We start from the raw sequence: 13,539 nt of genomic DNA, 5'->3' as shown, positions 1-13,539 counted from the left end.
CATCTTCTAGGACAGCTGTGACCAGCATGTGCATGGCCCCTCCCATGCCCCTAGCAGACATCACAAATCAACTGCTGCACACATTCCCGTTAACTCCACACTCGGCGCGAGTTCTTGTTAATGAGGCACTTCAGGCAGATGCCACCAGTTGGCCAGCTCTGGATCCAAGATCAGATCACTTCAGGTTAGACAAACCCAGATCTCCAAACCAGATGTGAGTGGAACTGTTAGAAATTGCTCTGTATTGGGGGAGCCATTTGTAAATCTAAAACAAGGGAGTCCTTTCTAACCACAAGCACTCCCCAACCTTATGAGGGTGACTTCTCCATCACCAGACATACTCAAAGAGAGGGTCAGGGAGGCTGCAGAGGGGACTTGGCCCTGAAAGGAGCTGCACCCAGGGGCCAGGGGTCCTGCCGGTGGGGGTCTGTTCAGACGGGCCCTGGGGCAGGACCTTTGCACTCCTCCTTGGGACGTCTGCCTCGCGGGGACCGCTGAGCACCTGGTGGGGTGGGGTGGCTGGAGTCAGCCAGGTGTTCACAGAATGGTGCAGCTCCAAGTCCCCACAGCCCAGCGGATCAGCTGCTGATTTCTGTCACTGTAGGGGGGGTAGCGGATTTCGTTGAGCTTCTCCAGGCCTGGGGGGGCGAGCAGGCAGGAGCGGTGGTGGGAGAAGGTGTCGAAAGAGAACTTCCCGTGGTATCTTCCCATCCCGCTGTTGCCTGCATGGGCACAGAAGTCAGCGCCTGAGTCAGGCAGCCCATTGCCCTGGCTGGAGGCCCCAGCTGGCAGGAGCTGGGGGTAGCCCGGCCCCACTTTGCAGACAGGGAAACTGAAGGTTGAGACTTCCAGGGCTTGGACCAAGGCAGACAGGGAGCGAAGGCAAAAGTGCAGCTTCCTGGGCCTGGGGTACTGGCCACGGGCTTGGGGGAAGGCTGGAGGAGACTGGAGGGTGAGGGAAGGCAGGGAGGTTGGGGACTCACCGACGCCCCCCAGCGGCAGGGACAGCAGCGTCAGGAAGGTGAAGCCATCGTTGCCAGTGAAGCTGCCACTGCTGGTCTGGTCCAGGACCTGGCTCACTACCTGGGGGCAGGAGAGGAGCGGGCATCCTCTGGAGGAGCAGGGGAGCCTCCCCCCCTCCATCCCTGACTGCACAACCTCGGCCCCTCCTGGACTCCCTGCGCCGGGGGGAGGCCATGACCTTAATACAGGACAATCAGGATAGCAAACAGGCGCAGACAGTGGGACACCATGCTCTGTCCCACCCGGAGGAAACCGTGGCACGGTCTCAGACAGGGGCTCTGCAGGGGCAGGGCAGGCCAGGGCAGAGAGCTGGCCAGCCGGCCACTGCAGGGTTTGGGCTCCCATCATCCAGAGGGCCTGGATCTGAGTCATGCTGGAGGCAGCTGCTGCCCTAACACTCCCAGGTGGGCTGTGAAAGGAGAGCTCGTGGCAAGTGTGTGAGCTTAGAGCCCCGCTGTGCCTGCACCAGGCCAGGCCCGAGCCGCACCTGGCTGCTGCTGGAGAAGGCGTACAGGGCCAGCGGCTTCTCCCGCCTGTTGATGAACTCGATGGCCTCGTCCAGGCTCCCCACGGTCACGATGGGCAGGATGGGCCCGAAGATCTCCTCCTGCATCACCGGCTCCGTCTCCTTCACGTCCACCAGCACCGTGGGGGCTGCGGGCGTAGGGACGGCTCAGCCCCCGGGACGCAGCAGGGACGTGGGGGGGCGCCCTGGGAGCCCCGGGCCGGGTTCCCGGGGGGCCTGCACGCAGCCTCCAGCGTGCGGCCCGAGCCCAGGGCCGGGGCGGGGAGGCCGGGCTCACCGATGTAGCGGTCCCCCTCGTCGCTCTGGCCCCCGATGGCCACGCGGCCGCAGCCCAGCAGGCCCTGCAGCCGCCCGAACTGCTTCTCACTGATGATGCGGCCCAGGTTGGGGGAGCGCTGGGGGTCCTCGCCGAAGAAGCGGGTGATGGCCCTCTGCAGCGCGGGCAGCAGCCGCTCCCGCGTGGCGGGGCTGCACAGGACGTAGTCGGGGGCCACGCAGGTCTGGCCGGCGTTGAAGTAGCGGAAAAAGGCCACGCGGTTGGCCACGGTCTGGGGGTCGCAGCTGTCGTCCACGTAGCAGGGGTTCTTGCCCCCCAGCTCCAGCGTGACGGGCGTCAGGTGCTTGGCGGCGGCCGTCATGACGATCCTGCCCACTCGCGGGCTCCCTGGGGACACAGGAGTTGAGCCTAATGCCTGAGCAGCTTTGCCTGATGCTCAGCGTCAGCTTCCCGGCCCCTCCTGCCTCTCCCGTTGGGCTGACTGTCCGGGCCTGCCACCCCGGAACCCGCCCCAGGAGCCTGGCCTGCCTACCCAGGCTGTGGCCATCAGGGCTTCTCCCCACCGCTAGTCACCCCCTCGTCTTCCTACATAGCCTTCCTGTCCTTGTTCTCCAGTGTCCCTCCAGGACCCAGCCGGGCCCCCTCACCCGTGAAGAAGATGTAGTCGAACCTGTGCTCCAGCAGCCGCCCCGTCTCCTCGGGCCCGCCCAGCACCACGGCGAAGCAGCTCTGCAAGGCGGGCCGGGCGGTGGGCTCCCTCTGGGACCCCAGCCCGGGAGCCTGGAGGGACTGCCCCCTCGCCCTGCCGGGGGCTCTAGGTGGGGAGGGGAGACCTCCAGGGGCCCAGGTGGCTGTGAAGGGGGTGGACTTGCGGGGGAACCCGGGCCAGGCCCAGGTGAGCGGGCGAGCAGAGATGGGGCCCCTGGGGCGGAGTGCTCGGGGGCAGCTGTGGTCGCCAGCCCGTTTCCCTCGGAGGGGGCAGGCCGGACGGGGCCACGCAACCCAGAGGAGACAGGACCGAGGGTGGAACTCGGGTCCTGCCCCCAAGGACCCACCTGTCCCCGCTGGTCTGCCCAGACCCTGCTCACCTGGTCCAGGTACCGGGGCAGCACCTCGGCCAGGACCTTCTCGGTGCCCTTGCTGATCTCCGACGGCTTCAGCACCACGCAGTTCCCTGCGGGAGCTCACAGGGGTGAGGGGAGAGGGGGAGGAGCAGAGGGTGCCCTGGCATTCCCCTGAAAAGGGGGGCTGGACTCAGAGCAAAGATGTCGGGAGGCGCCCAGGCTGGGCCCCATATCAGTGGAATTTCTGGAACCCCTTTGGGAAGGTCTGTTTGGCTGGGAAGCCATGGGGTTCAGGACCTTCTCACCTGCGGCCAGGGCCCCCACCAGGGGCACCAGGGTCAGGTTCACGGGGTAGTTCCAAGGGGCGATGACGAGCACCAGGCCAAAGGGCTCCTTGCGGATGAAGGTGGAGCTGGTCTTCGTTAGCTGGGAAACAGCAGGGCATGAGGTCCCCTGGGGCCACCCAGAGCCCACCCTGGCCTGGAGCGCTCTGCCCTGCCTCCCCCCCCCCCCGCCGCCCCCCCCCCCCCCCGCCACCTCACCAGGCTGTTGGCTGTGGGCTCATCCTTCATCCAGTTGCGCAGGTTCCTGAGGGCTAGCTCCACCTCATTCTGGCATAACAGGAGCTCAGAAACGTCCGACTCGAAAGCCGACTGTGACGGGGGTGGGGCACCATCAGCCCCGGGGTACCCACTGCTTGGGCTTCAAGGGCCCACCAGGGATGAGGGGAGTCTGCAGGACCAGCCCAGCTGATTCCCTGGGAACTGCTCGCTGAGCTGAGGAGCTGGGCCAAGGCCAGGCCCTATGCTCCCGCCCTGGGTGCTCAGACAAGTGGCCTGACCCCAGGCCCTGCAGTGTCCCCAGTGGCAACACGTGACCACAGCTGAGCCTGCCCGCCCGGCGCTTTGTGGACGAGTCCAAGCCGTGGCAGCTCATAGCAGCCCCTCACCAGGGAATAAACAGGGAGGGGTTGAGGCTCTGATCCCCACCGCCCACCCTGTGCAGGCCCCACAGGCACCCACCACCCACCTTGTGTAGGTCCTCCGCCAGCGCCTCCTGCAGAAGCTGCTTGTTGTCCTGCAGGAAACGGTTCAGGCCTTCGAGCTGCGCTGTCCGGAACTCAGCCGGCCGTGTCCGCCCCGCCCGGAAGGTGTCCCGCAGCCGCTGCAGCGTGTCCTCCAGGGAGTCCATCCTGCGGGGGTGGGGGGGAGACATGGTGGGCCATGGATGGCCTGCCCCCATCTGGGCTTACTGAACCCCACAGGGACTCATGGTCACCCCACCAAGGCCGGGGCTGCTCTGCCCCTCCACACTGTAACTCGCTCTCGCTCCCACTCCCACCAGGCCCCTCCTCCCAGGCCACCAGGCCACACCTGAATCAAGGAGCAGGGATTCGACGGCTGCCCTGCAGGGTGTTCTTGAGAGCCCCCCTCTTTGGCTGAAGCCAGAGCCCCTGAGCATACTTTGCCTCAGATGTCACAGAGCTTGTGCAGAGCAGTTGGGTAAACTGTGGCCTGGGCTGTGCCATGGGAGAATGAGGAGGGTTCGGTGCTATGGGGAGGTGGTGCTGAGAGCAAGCTCTCCGAGCATGGTGCAGAGGAGAATGTTCTGGAGAACAAGCACTGGGGAGAGGAGCTGTCAGGTAGGCGGGCAGGGCTGAGGCTGCCCGGAACTCCAGTCCCTCTGCTCTCAGCATGGAGGTCCAAGGCAGCCCCTGCAGGAGGGCCAGGGCCCAGCGAGGCTCACTCGGGAAGGCCTGGCCAGATCGGAGCGGGGGTCTGAGCACCCCAACCCGGCGGCTGCACGTTGCGCCTGTGTCTCTATGCGTCCGTGCGTCTGTCTCTGTGTGTCTGTGTGTGGATGGGCCTGTCCCCAGCCGTCGGCAGCACTGCAGGTCCGGGCCTGCGCCCCAGAGCCTCATAGACATCGAGTGAGCCATGCTCAGCTTCCCTGGCCCTGCGGGGGATGAGTCAGCACATCCCAAGAGGGCAGGGCTCTGGCCTGGCCCTGAGGACACAGCCTCGACACAACCCGCTCTGTGGGCAAGCAGGTGGCAGGGCTCCTGCCTCCCTTCACGGTCGCAGGGCCCTGCTCGTGCTCCCCGGGAAGGATGAGAAGCGAAGCCACCTGGCTCCCTCTTCAAGGTGCTAAGTGGAGACGTCACCCCCGGCCCCCGAGGCCCCCGCACCCCTCTCTCCCCGACGTCACCTGCTCCAGGCCCAGCGGCTCCCACTGTCTTCTCAGCCTCTCTCTGCAGCCGCGAATTTTCTGCGTGGCCGCCCGCGGCAGAGATGAGCAGCGAGAGCCACTTTGCCATCCGGAACCAAATCCCAGCTCCCCCTGGCCCTCCCCGGACCCCAGCGCACAGCCTGTGACTGCTCCCTGGCAGCGGCGCCTCCCTGCCTCCCCGGGCCTCGCCCAGAGCTGGGGGCGCCTTGCTCAGCCAAGGCAGGGTGTGGGGCACAGCCAGGGTGGCACAGTGCCCCCTCCCCGCCCTGTGCCCCCACCCCACTCCCTCCACCTGTGCCCACCCGCCCCGCCCTCGGGCCACGGGCCATTACCCTAGTGTGGGCTCCGCGCCAGGGTCCCCCGCAGCGCCTTTGCCTTCTTTGCCCGACATTCTCTCTCCAGAAGGCCGACTCTGCTCCTCACCTCTGCCTCTGTCGCTTTCCAGTCCTCCGGGCCTGAGAGCCTCTGTGCCCACGCCTGTGTGGGTGTTGCCAAGAGAGACATAAGAGTGGCAGGATCTGGTCGGGCCACCTCTTTATTCATACCTGTGCTGCCCCAGCGCCGGGCTTGGCTGTGCCTGCTCCAATCAGCTGGTGCAGGAACAAGTCACACTGTTCTCCTCACCTGGACTGGCAAGGAGTTCCCTGATGACGAAAAAGAGGAAGATGCCCAGGTGGGACACAGGGCTGCACTGCCCCTTCTGGGAAGCCCTCGGTCCGCACATGTGTCACAGGCACTTCCTGTGGCGGAAGCAGCTGCAGGGAGAGTCTGAGGACAGCGCAGTCCTTGTCCTGTGTCCTCCGGTGTGACGAGGGCAAGTCCCCCGACCGTCTGAACCGCGCTGGGATAACAATGTGCTTCGCTTTCTCGGTTCCTAGGCTCATGTGGAAAAATGCAAGACGCTCGAGTATCTTGAACGCATACTTGGCTCTGCTGTGGACTCTCAGGATGACCCGCCCCTGTCCACCTACCAGCCCTGGACACGCGGTCAAGAACACTCACTGCATGGGCCTCCCCCAGTGGCGCAGCTGTTGAGCACTGGGTTGTGAGGCTGCCCGCAGCCTCTGCAGCGCCGGTTCGATCCCCGGCCACCAGAGGAGGGTCCCACATGGCGCGCAGACCTCTCCTGCCGCCCGCTGCTCCCCTCAGCAGTGTGCTTTGGTCCTTCTGCCTGCTCTGCTCCCCGCTCTGGCTCTGGTGAATTCTCTCACCCTCCCGTGCTTCTGACTGTACCCAGTGCTTGTATAAATAAATAAATAAATCTTTAAAAAATAAATAAATAATAAGCTTCTGCACAACAAAAGAGACAGTAACCAAAACAAAGAGACACCCCTTCGACTGGGAGAACATTTTTGCACACAACACTAATGATAAAGGACTGGTCACAAAAATCTACAAAGAGCTGATGAGACTCAACAACAACAAAGAAAATAATCCAGTCAAAAAATGGGCAGAAGAGCTAAAAAGAAACTTCCCCTAAGAGGAAATGCAAATGGCCAACAGGCATATGAAAAAATGTTCAGCATCACTTGTAATCAAGGAAATGCAAATAAAAATGACAATACAATACCATCTGACACCAGTGAGAATGGCACATATTAAAAAAAACTAGCTACAGCAAATGTTGGCGAGGATGTGGAGAAAAAGGAACTCTCCGAACTGCTGGTGGGAGTGCACACTGGTCCCACCACTATGGAGAACTGTGTGGAGACTTCTTTTTTTTTTTTTTTTTTAAGATTTATTTATTTATTTATTCATACAAGCACTGGACACAGTCAGAAGCACGGGAGGGTGAGAGAATTCACCAGAGCCAGAGCGAGGAGCAGAACAGGCAGAAGGACCGAAGTACACTGCTGAGGGGAGCAGCGGGCGGCAGGAGAGGTCTGCGCGCCTCACCCGGCAGTCAGGGATCGAACTGGCATTGCAGAGGCTGCCGGCAGCCTCCCAACCCAGCGCTCAACTGCTGCGCCACCGGGGAGGTCCTGTGTGGAGATTTCTTGACCTACTAAACATAGAGCTTCCATATGATCCAGCAATTCCACTCCTAGGTATTTACCCCAAGGACACAGAAACATTAATTTCGAAGAACACCTGCACCCCTATGTTTATAGCAGCACTGTTTACAATAGCTAAGCTTAGGAAACAACCCAAATGCCCAAAAATAGATGACTGGACCAAGAAGATGTGGTCCATATACACCATGGAATATTACTCAGCAATCAAAAAAGATAAACTCATGTAATTTGCAGCAACATAGATGGAGCTGGAAGGGATCATGCTCAGCGAAATAAGCCAGAAAAAAAAAAAGAAAAATGCCAAATGGTCTCACTCATAGTAGGAATTTAGAAAACCTAAATAAGGGGGACCTCCTTGGTGGCGCAAGGGGTTAAGCACCACACTATAATCCGTAGCCTCTGCAGCACGAGTTCGATTCCTGACCAGCCAGGGAGCAACCCACATGGCGCAGCAGACCTCCCTGACTCACCCGCTGCTCCCCTCAGCAGTGTACTTCCGTCGATCTGCCTGTTCTGTTCCCCGCTCTGTCTCTGGTGAGTCCTCTTACCCCCGGCATCTCTGGGGCCTGTACCCTAGCCATTGTATGCATAAATAAATAAATCTTTAAAAAAAAAAAAAACTAAATAAGGGACCAGGAAAAAGACAAATTATAATAAAGCAAAAATCAAAATCGACAAGTAACTATAAACCAGAGACACACTACAGGGGGTGGAGGAGGCGGAGGATCAAAACAAGGGGGCTGGGAATTGTGTGGGGACTATAACCAAGATGAAAATGCATACATTGTGCAAAAGTGGAAAATGATGTAAAAAATAAAATTTAAGAAAACGGAAGAAAAAAAAAGAACACTCACTGCCGAGGGCCATGGAGAGCGGGTGGCATCCAGCCGTGCACAGGGCCGGCTCCGCGGGAGCCTCCGTCCACCACAAATCCCTTCAGGCGCCAGTTCCCAGGGAGGCGCTCAGAGCTGTCCCCGCACAGACCTTGAGGGCTGGCAAGAGCTTCCTAAGAGCAGCGAGGGGCTCTGGACTGAAGAGGCCCATGCCCCAAACCACTGGGTGTACACTTCAGTGGGAGGCTGTTAAAATAAAATGGAACCAGGGGGGCCTCTCTGGTAGCTGAGGGGTTAAGGCTCAGTGTCCACTTGAAGGCCTGAGTTTGAGCCCTCGCCAGGGAGCTGACCGCAGGGCGCAGCAGACCTCTCCTGTCTCCCCACTGCTCCCCTCGGCAGTGTGTTTCAGTGGATCCGCCTGCTCTGCTCCCCACTCTGTCTCTGGTGAATCCTCTCACCCTTCCTGCACTTCTGTCCTGCACCCCAGCTCTTGCATGCATAAATAAATAAATCTTAAAAAGAAAAGAAAAACACGACTAGTCCACAAGCAAATGAAAATACACTCAACCTCAAGGGCTACTGGTAAAACCTAAACTAAAGCATTTTTTAAAATGTATTATTTTTTTATTTTTTAATATTTATTTATTTATTTATTTATCCAAGCACTGGGTACAGTCAGAAGCGCGGGAGGGTGAGAGAATTCACCAGAGCCAGAGCGGGGAGCAGAGCAGGCAGAAGGACCGAAGGACACTGCTGAGGGGAGCAGCGGGCGGCAGGAGAGGTCTGCGCGCCATGTGGGACCCTCCTCCGGTGGCCGGGGAGCAGCCGGGGATCGAACTGGCACTGCAGAGGCCGCGGGCAGCTTCACAACCCAGCGCTCAACCGCTGCGCCACCGGGGAGGTCCTATTTTTTTTTTATTTTCAAACAATAGTTGCTTCCCCCCACCCCCTCAGGTGTAGTCCCCACAGAATTTCCTTCCCCAAGGCACCCGTGCACCATCACCTCAGTCCCCCGTGCGCCTCCCTCCCTCCCTCTGACCCCCTCCCTCTTTCCCTGCAGGATGTCTCTGGTTTATAATTGTCTGTTTTTGCTTTGTTGTGTTTTGTACTGTTGTTTTTTTTTTTTACACTGATGTCTTATTGGGTTCCCCTGTATTCCTCCTATAAGTGAAACCATCCGATATTTTTCTTTTTCCTTCTGGCTTATTTCACTGAGCATCATTCCTTCTAGCTCCATCCACATTGCTGTGAATGGCATGAGTTTATCTTTTTGAATGCTGAGTAATATTCCATGGTGTATATGGACCACATCTTCTTGATCCAGTCATCTATTTTTGGGCATTTGGGCTGTTTCCAAAGCTTAGCTATTGTAAACAGTGCTGCTATAAACATACGGGTGCAGGTGCTCTTTGGAATTGATGTTTCTGTGTCCTTTGGGTAAATCCCTAGGAGTGGAATTGCTGGATCAACTGGAAGCTCTATCTTTAGTAGGTTGAGGAATCTCCACACAGGTCTCCATAGTGGTTGGACCTGTTGCTTGTTTTTTTGATGTGTGCCATCCTCACTGGTGTAAGGTGATGTCTCAGTGTCGTTTTGATTTGCAGTTCCCTGATGATAAGGGATGTTGAACATTTTTTCATATGCCTGTTGGCCATTTGTATTTCCTCTTTGGAGAAATGTCTTTTAAATTCTTCTGTCCATTTCTTGACTGGATTGTTTATTTTGTTTTTGTTGAGCAGTGTAAGTTCTTTAAACTAAAGCATTTGGATGGTGCCTCCTCTCACCCACTGCTGTAACAAGTTGTAACAGAGGCTAAATGGCTAAATTGTTCTGAGATCCTAGAACACAAAGGGAAAAGCATCTGGCTTCAAGGTCTTCTTTCACAGGCCCACAGCGGGGGTTGGGGAGACTGGATTTCATCTGGAGGCAACCTGCCCCAGCCGGCAGAAGTGACCCTTCTTGAGCTGAGCTCAAAGGCCGGCTGAAGATCCAGTGATCTAACGAAAAACCTCTTCCTACTTCTCCATGGATGAATTGCCCCGTAAGTGGCCCTGGACTTTAGCCCACATTTCTTAGCCCTTGACCCACTCCTTAGCCAGTACAATCGAACCTCAACTCTGGTCCCCAAAACGTACAAACCCTTTCTTAGCTGGGGAGGCAGATCTGAGTTTACCTCCTGCCTCCTTGCCAATCAGTTTGCAATAAAGCTTCCTTCCCCCAAGCGGGGGGTCACGGCCCCCACCTCTGCATGCTGGCCAGGAAGCTCACCACTTGGCAACAAAATGAGCCCAGATGTGGTGGCTGAAGGCAACAGAAATGTATGGGCTCACGGTTCTGAGGCTAGAAGTCCATAGGACAGAGAGGTATCCCCAGGCCCACACTCTCCAGAGCCTGGGATGGGGGGCTCCTTCCTGCCCTACCAGCCCCCACAGCTGCCTGCGGTCCTCGGCTTGTGGCCACACCCCCTGCTCTCTGATTAAGACTTAGCAATTGGTTTGGGGTCCACGGGACAACCCACGATGACTTCCTCACCTCTAGATCCCTAATTTAGTCACTTCCAAAGATGCTGAGCGAGTTCTCGTTCACTGAGGCTCAGGAGGTGGACATAGCTTGGAGCCACGACCAAAGCCCCTGTGCCGCAGAGGCGCACCCCTCCCTAGAAACGTCCTGACCACCGACAAGGGCCTGTGGAGCCCTTGGGAGGCAGGTGGCATGCGCCGGCCCTGACTGGCCCTGTGGCACGTGGGTCCCCAGAGGTGACGCCTTGCCCGTGGTCAGTGCATCCAACAGTGGTAACCAGATGCTGGGGGGAGCCGCGCTGGGGGCACAGACATCTGAGTGAGGCCTGCAGGTAGACTCTGCAGCCATGAGGAAGTCCCGGTCTGGGAGCAGGACATGAGGCCTGTGCCGGGGGCGGGAGGACAGGCACCTTGGGGGGTCTGTCCCTTGGTTGGGTCCTGAGTGCAAGGGGACCCACAGAGGGGCTCAGTGAATGGAATGGGCATGTCGCCCCAGCTGCCCCAGCAACCTGTGACCACAGTATTCAGGTGCGGTCCCTGGCCAAAGAGGGGGCTGTCCCTGGCCACGCTGGGAAAAACCACCCAATGGGCTTGGGACAGAGCAAACTCCCTCCAGACCCACGCCACACAGAAGGCGGCCCACCCGGAGCCATCCCTGCTCAGAAGACCCAGAGCCTGTCTAGGTCCAGAGCAGGGACCCCAAAGTGCAGCAGGATTCCCCCTGCAGGGGGAGATTGTGGTGGGGTCAGATCAGCTGCTTCCAGAGACTCTGCAGAGAAGCGTCAGAGACAGCGACTGAGAGGCCCCAGGAGCCGAGTCCGGTCCCCACCGGGAGGAGGGGATGGCGGAGGCTGTGGCCCAGGGCGCTGTCCAGTCACAATGAGGTCCCAGGACAATTTTAGAACCACAGGCCCCTGGGCCTCCCCTGGTGGCACAGCGGTTGAGCGCTGGGCTGCGAAGCTGCCCGCAGCCTCTGCAGCACCGGTTTCGATCCCCGGCCGCCGGCGAGGGTCCCACATGGCACAGCAGACCTCTCCTGCCGCCCGCTGCTCCCCTCAGCAGTGTGTTTCGTCAGTCTGCCTGTTCTACTCCCCGCTCTGGCTCTGGTGAATCCTCTCACCCTCCTGAGCATCTGACTGTACCCAGTGCTTGTATAAATAAATAAATAAATCTTTAAAAGAAAAAAAAAAAAGAACCACAGGTGCAGAGAGGGAGTCTTGAGAGCACAGGTTCTCCCAGTCTGCTTGCAGCTGGAGCCTGTGGGACGTCGCAGACCTTCCGTTCTTTATGACGTAGGCAGTATTTAGGCAAAACCTCTGTGCCTCACTGATCTCGCCACATCTGAGTATTTGCTTATTTGTCTGAGATTTTCTTATTTTTTAAAGATTTATTTGTTATTTACACAAGAGCTGGAGTACAGGCCAGAGGCACCGGATTCACCAGAGACAGAGCGGGGAACAGAACAGGCAGACTGACCTAAGTACACTGCTGAGGGGAGCAGCAGGTGAGACAGCAGAGGTCTGCTGCGCCGTGTGGGTAGCTCCCTGGCCGGTAATGGGACTCAGGCTCACACTCAGGCCGCAGTGGCTGGCGATACTTGAGAACGCTGTCTTAAACCCCTGCGCCACCAGGGAGGTCCCTGTTCAGCTTTTTGAACGTTCTCTAACATGACCTGGAAGTGCTGCCGCCTCCACCACTGGCCGGGTCCAACGCTGTTCTCTGGTGTTTTGCTCTCTAGGCAGCGCCGCTGGCAGGTAGAAATGTATCAGCATCGGCGGCTGCACGACAGTCGAGTGGTTCAGAACAAGCATGATTTATGATGCTACAGTTTCTCTGGGTCTGGCCTGACTCAGCGTTCTCACAGGCTGAAATCGGGGTGTCAGCCTTGAGTGTGGAATTGCGGTGGGCCAGTGCCTCCACCCCGCCTTCTGAACAGAGATGTCTACACAGCTGTCCTGTGTGCAACAGGGGAAAAGATCCCTCTTCTGTTGTTTTGACTACTGGTGGCTGCTTAGGAGGAAAACTTCCTCCACCCTTTAAGGAAAAGGCTGGAAAATAACTGAATTGTGCTTGTAGCACCTACCTAAGCAGCAGAATCTACCAAAAGTATAAAATGAACAATTAACAATTCCAATGATGACTCTTCCCAGGATGGTTAACAATGGGAAGCGGCACAGATTTAAAAGCAACTTCTGGTGGGAGTCAGGGCTCCAGAATATGAAGATATTAAACGAGGCCCCCAGCAATGCCTCCCAGGCCCTCGGGTCTGCGAGTCCAGGGCAGGTACAAAGCGCTGCTTCTCAGTCTCTGTTCCTTGGGCCTAGACACTGCCCCCCCCCCCGCGGAGAGCCCCCCACACCAGGCCTGAAATACGGGGCCTGTTGCCCTCCGGTGTCGTTTGATTTATTCAGTATCCTGCAGGGCCACCACCTCCCAGAATTGAAAATCATCAATCAGCTCCAACAATACAGAAATTCTTCTGTTGACGTCTTTTGACTGTCTTTTAAACGTAAAGGGAAACACACTTTAGAACACAAGCTCCCACAAAATGACCGATGGCCCATCTGACCTTCCTGTTAATAGTGTATGTAATAGTAGTAGGTGGAGTGCTTGTAAAACTCGGGGCGTGGCCCTGACAGGCTGTGGGCTCCGGGGCGCCTACACGCGCATAGATGTCGCCACTGCAGGTAGCGTGAGACCTGGGTGCACCCAGAATCCCATGGAACCCCACTCGCCTGTGTCCCCCAGACCAATGTGTCTCCATGGCTACAGTTGTCAGCTCCACTGAGAATTATTAAATTCAAATTCACACCAGGTTAGTGTCGCACCCAGACATACTCTGCCTGGAGGCCAAGTTCACTCCTGACTGCTGGGTCCATGCCAGTTGCTGGACTGAATTCCAGGGCGACTTCCATGTCACCTCCCCTTTATGTGCTCTCCTCTCCCCTCTGCGCCCCTCTAAAATGGCACCCCTCCTCAAATCACTCCAAAACCAACCTTAAGCCCGACCTGCTCCTCCCTTTTTCTTGTCTCTAAAATTCCTGCAAATTATA

General features: G+C 57.9%; 1 protein-coding gene across 2 annotated transcripts; it reads right to left on the bottom strand.

Moving 5' to 3' along the window:
* Positions 1 to 537: 537 nt before the first annotated feature.
* Positions 538 to 4,081, bottom strand: ALDH3B2 (aldehyde dehydrogenase 3 family member B2; the record flags this gene model as incomplete). Of its 2 annotated transcripts, XM_084245119.1 has the most annotated exons (9): positions 538 to 722; positions 984 to 1,083; positions 1,511 to 1,677; positions 1,827 to 2,213; positions 2,474 to 2,555; positions 2,915 to 3,000; positions 3,196 to 3,316; positions 3,433 to 3,543; positions 3,920 to 4,081. In XM_084245119.1, 9 exons carry the CDS (start codon positions 4,079 to 4,081, stop codon positions 538 to 540), a joined length of 1,401 nt encoding a protein of 466 aa, XP_084101245.1. The 2 variants fall into 2 exon arrangements, with proteins under 2 accessions (XP_084101245.1, XP_084101246.1); XM_084245120.1 differs by lacking the exon at positions 3,433 to 3,543.
* Positions 4,082 to 13,539: the final 9,458 nt, after the last annotated feature.

Source organism: Talpa europaea, assembly GCF_964194135.1.
Source record: "Talpa europaea genome assembly, chromosome: 1".
Lineage (NCBI taxonomy): Eukaryota > Metazoa > Chordata > Mammalia > Eulipotyphla > Talpidae > Talpa > Talpa europaea.
The sequence above is the reverse complement of the archived record's forward strand: the minus strand, read 5'-3'. Positions and strand labels throughout refer to the sequence as shown.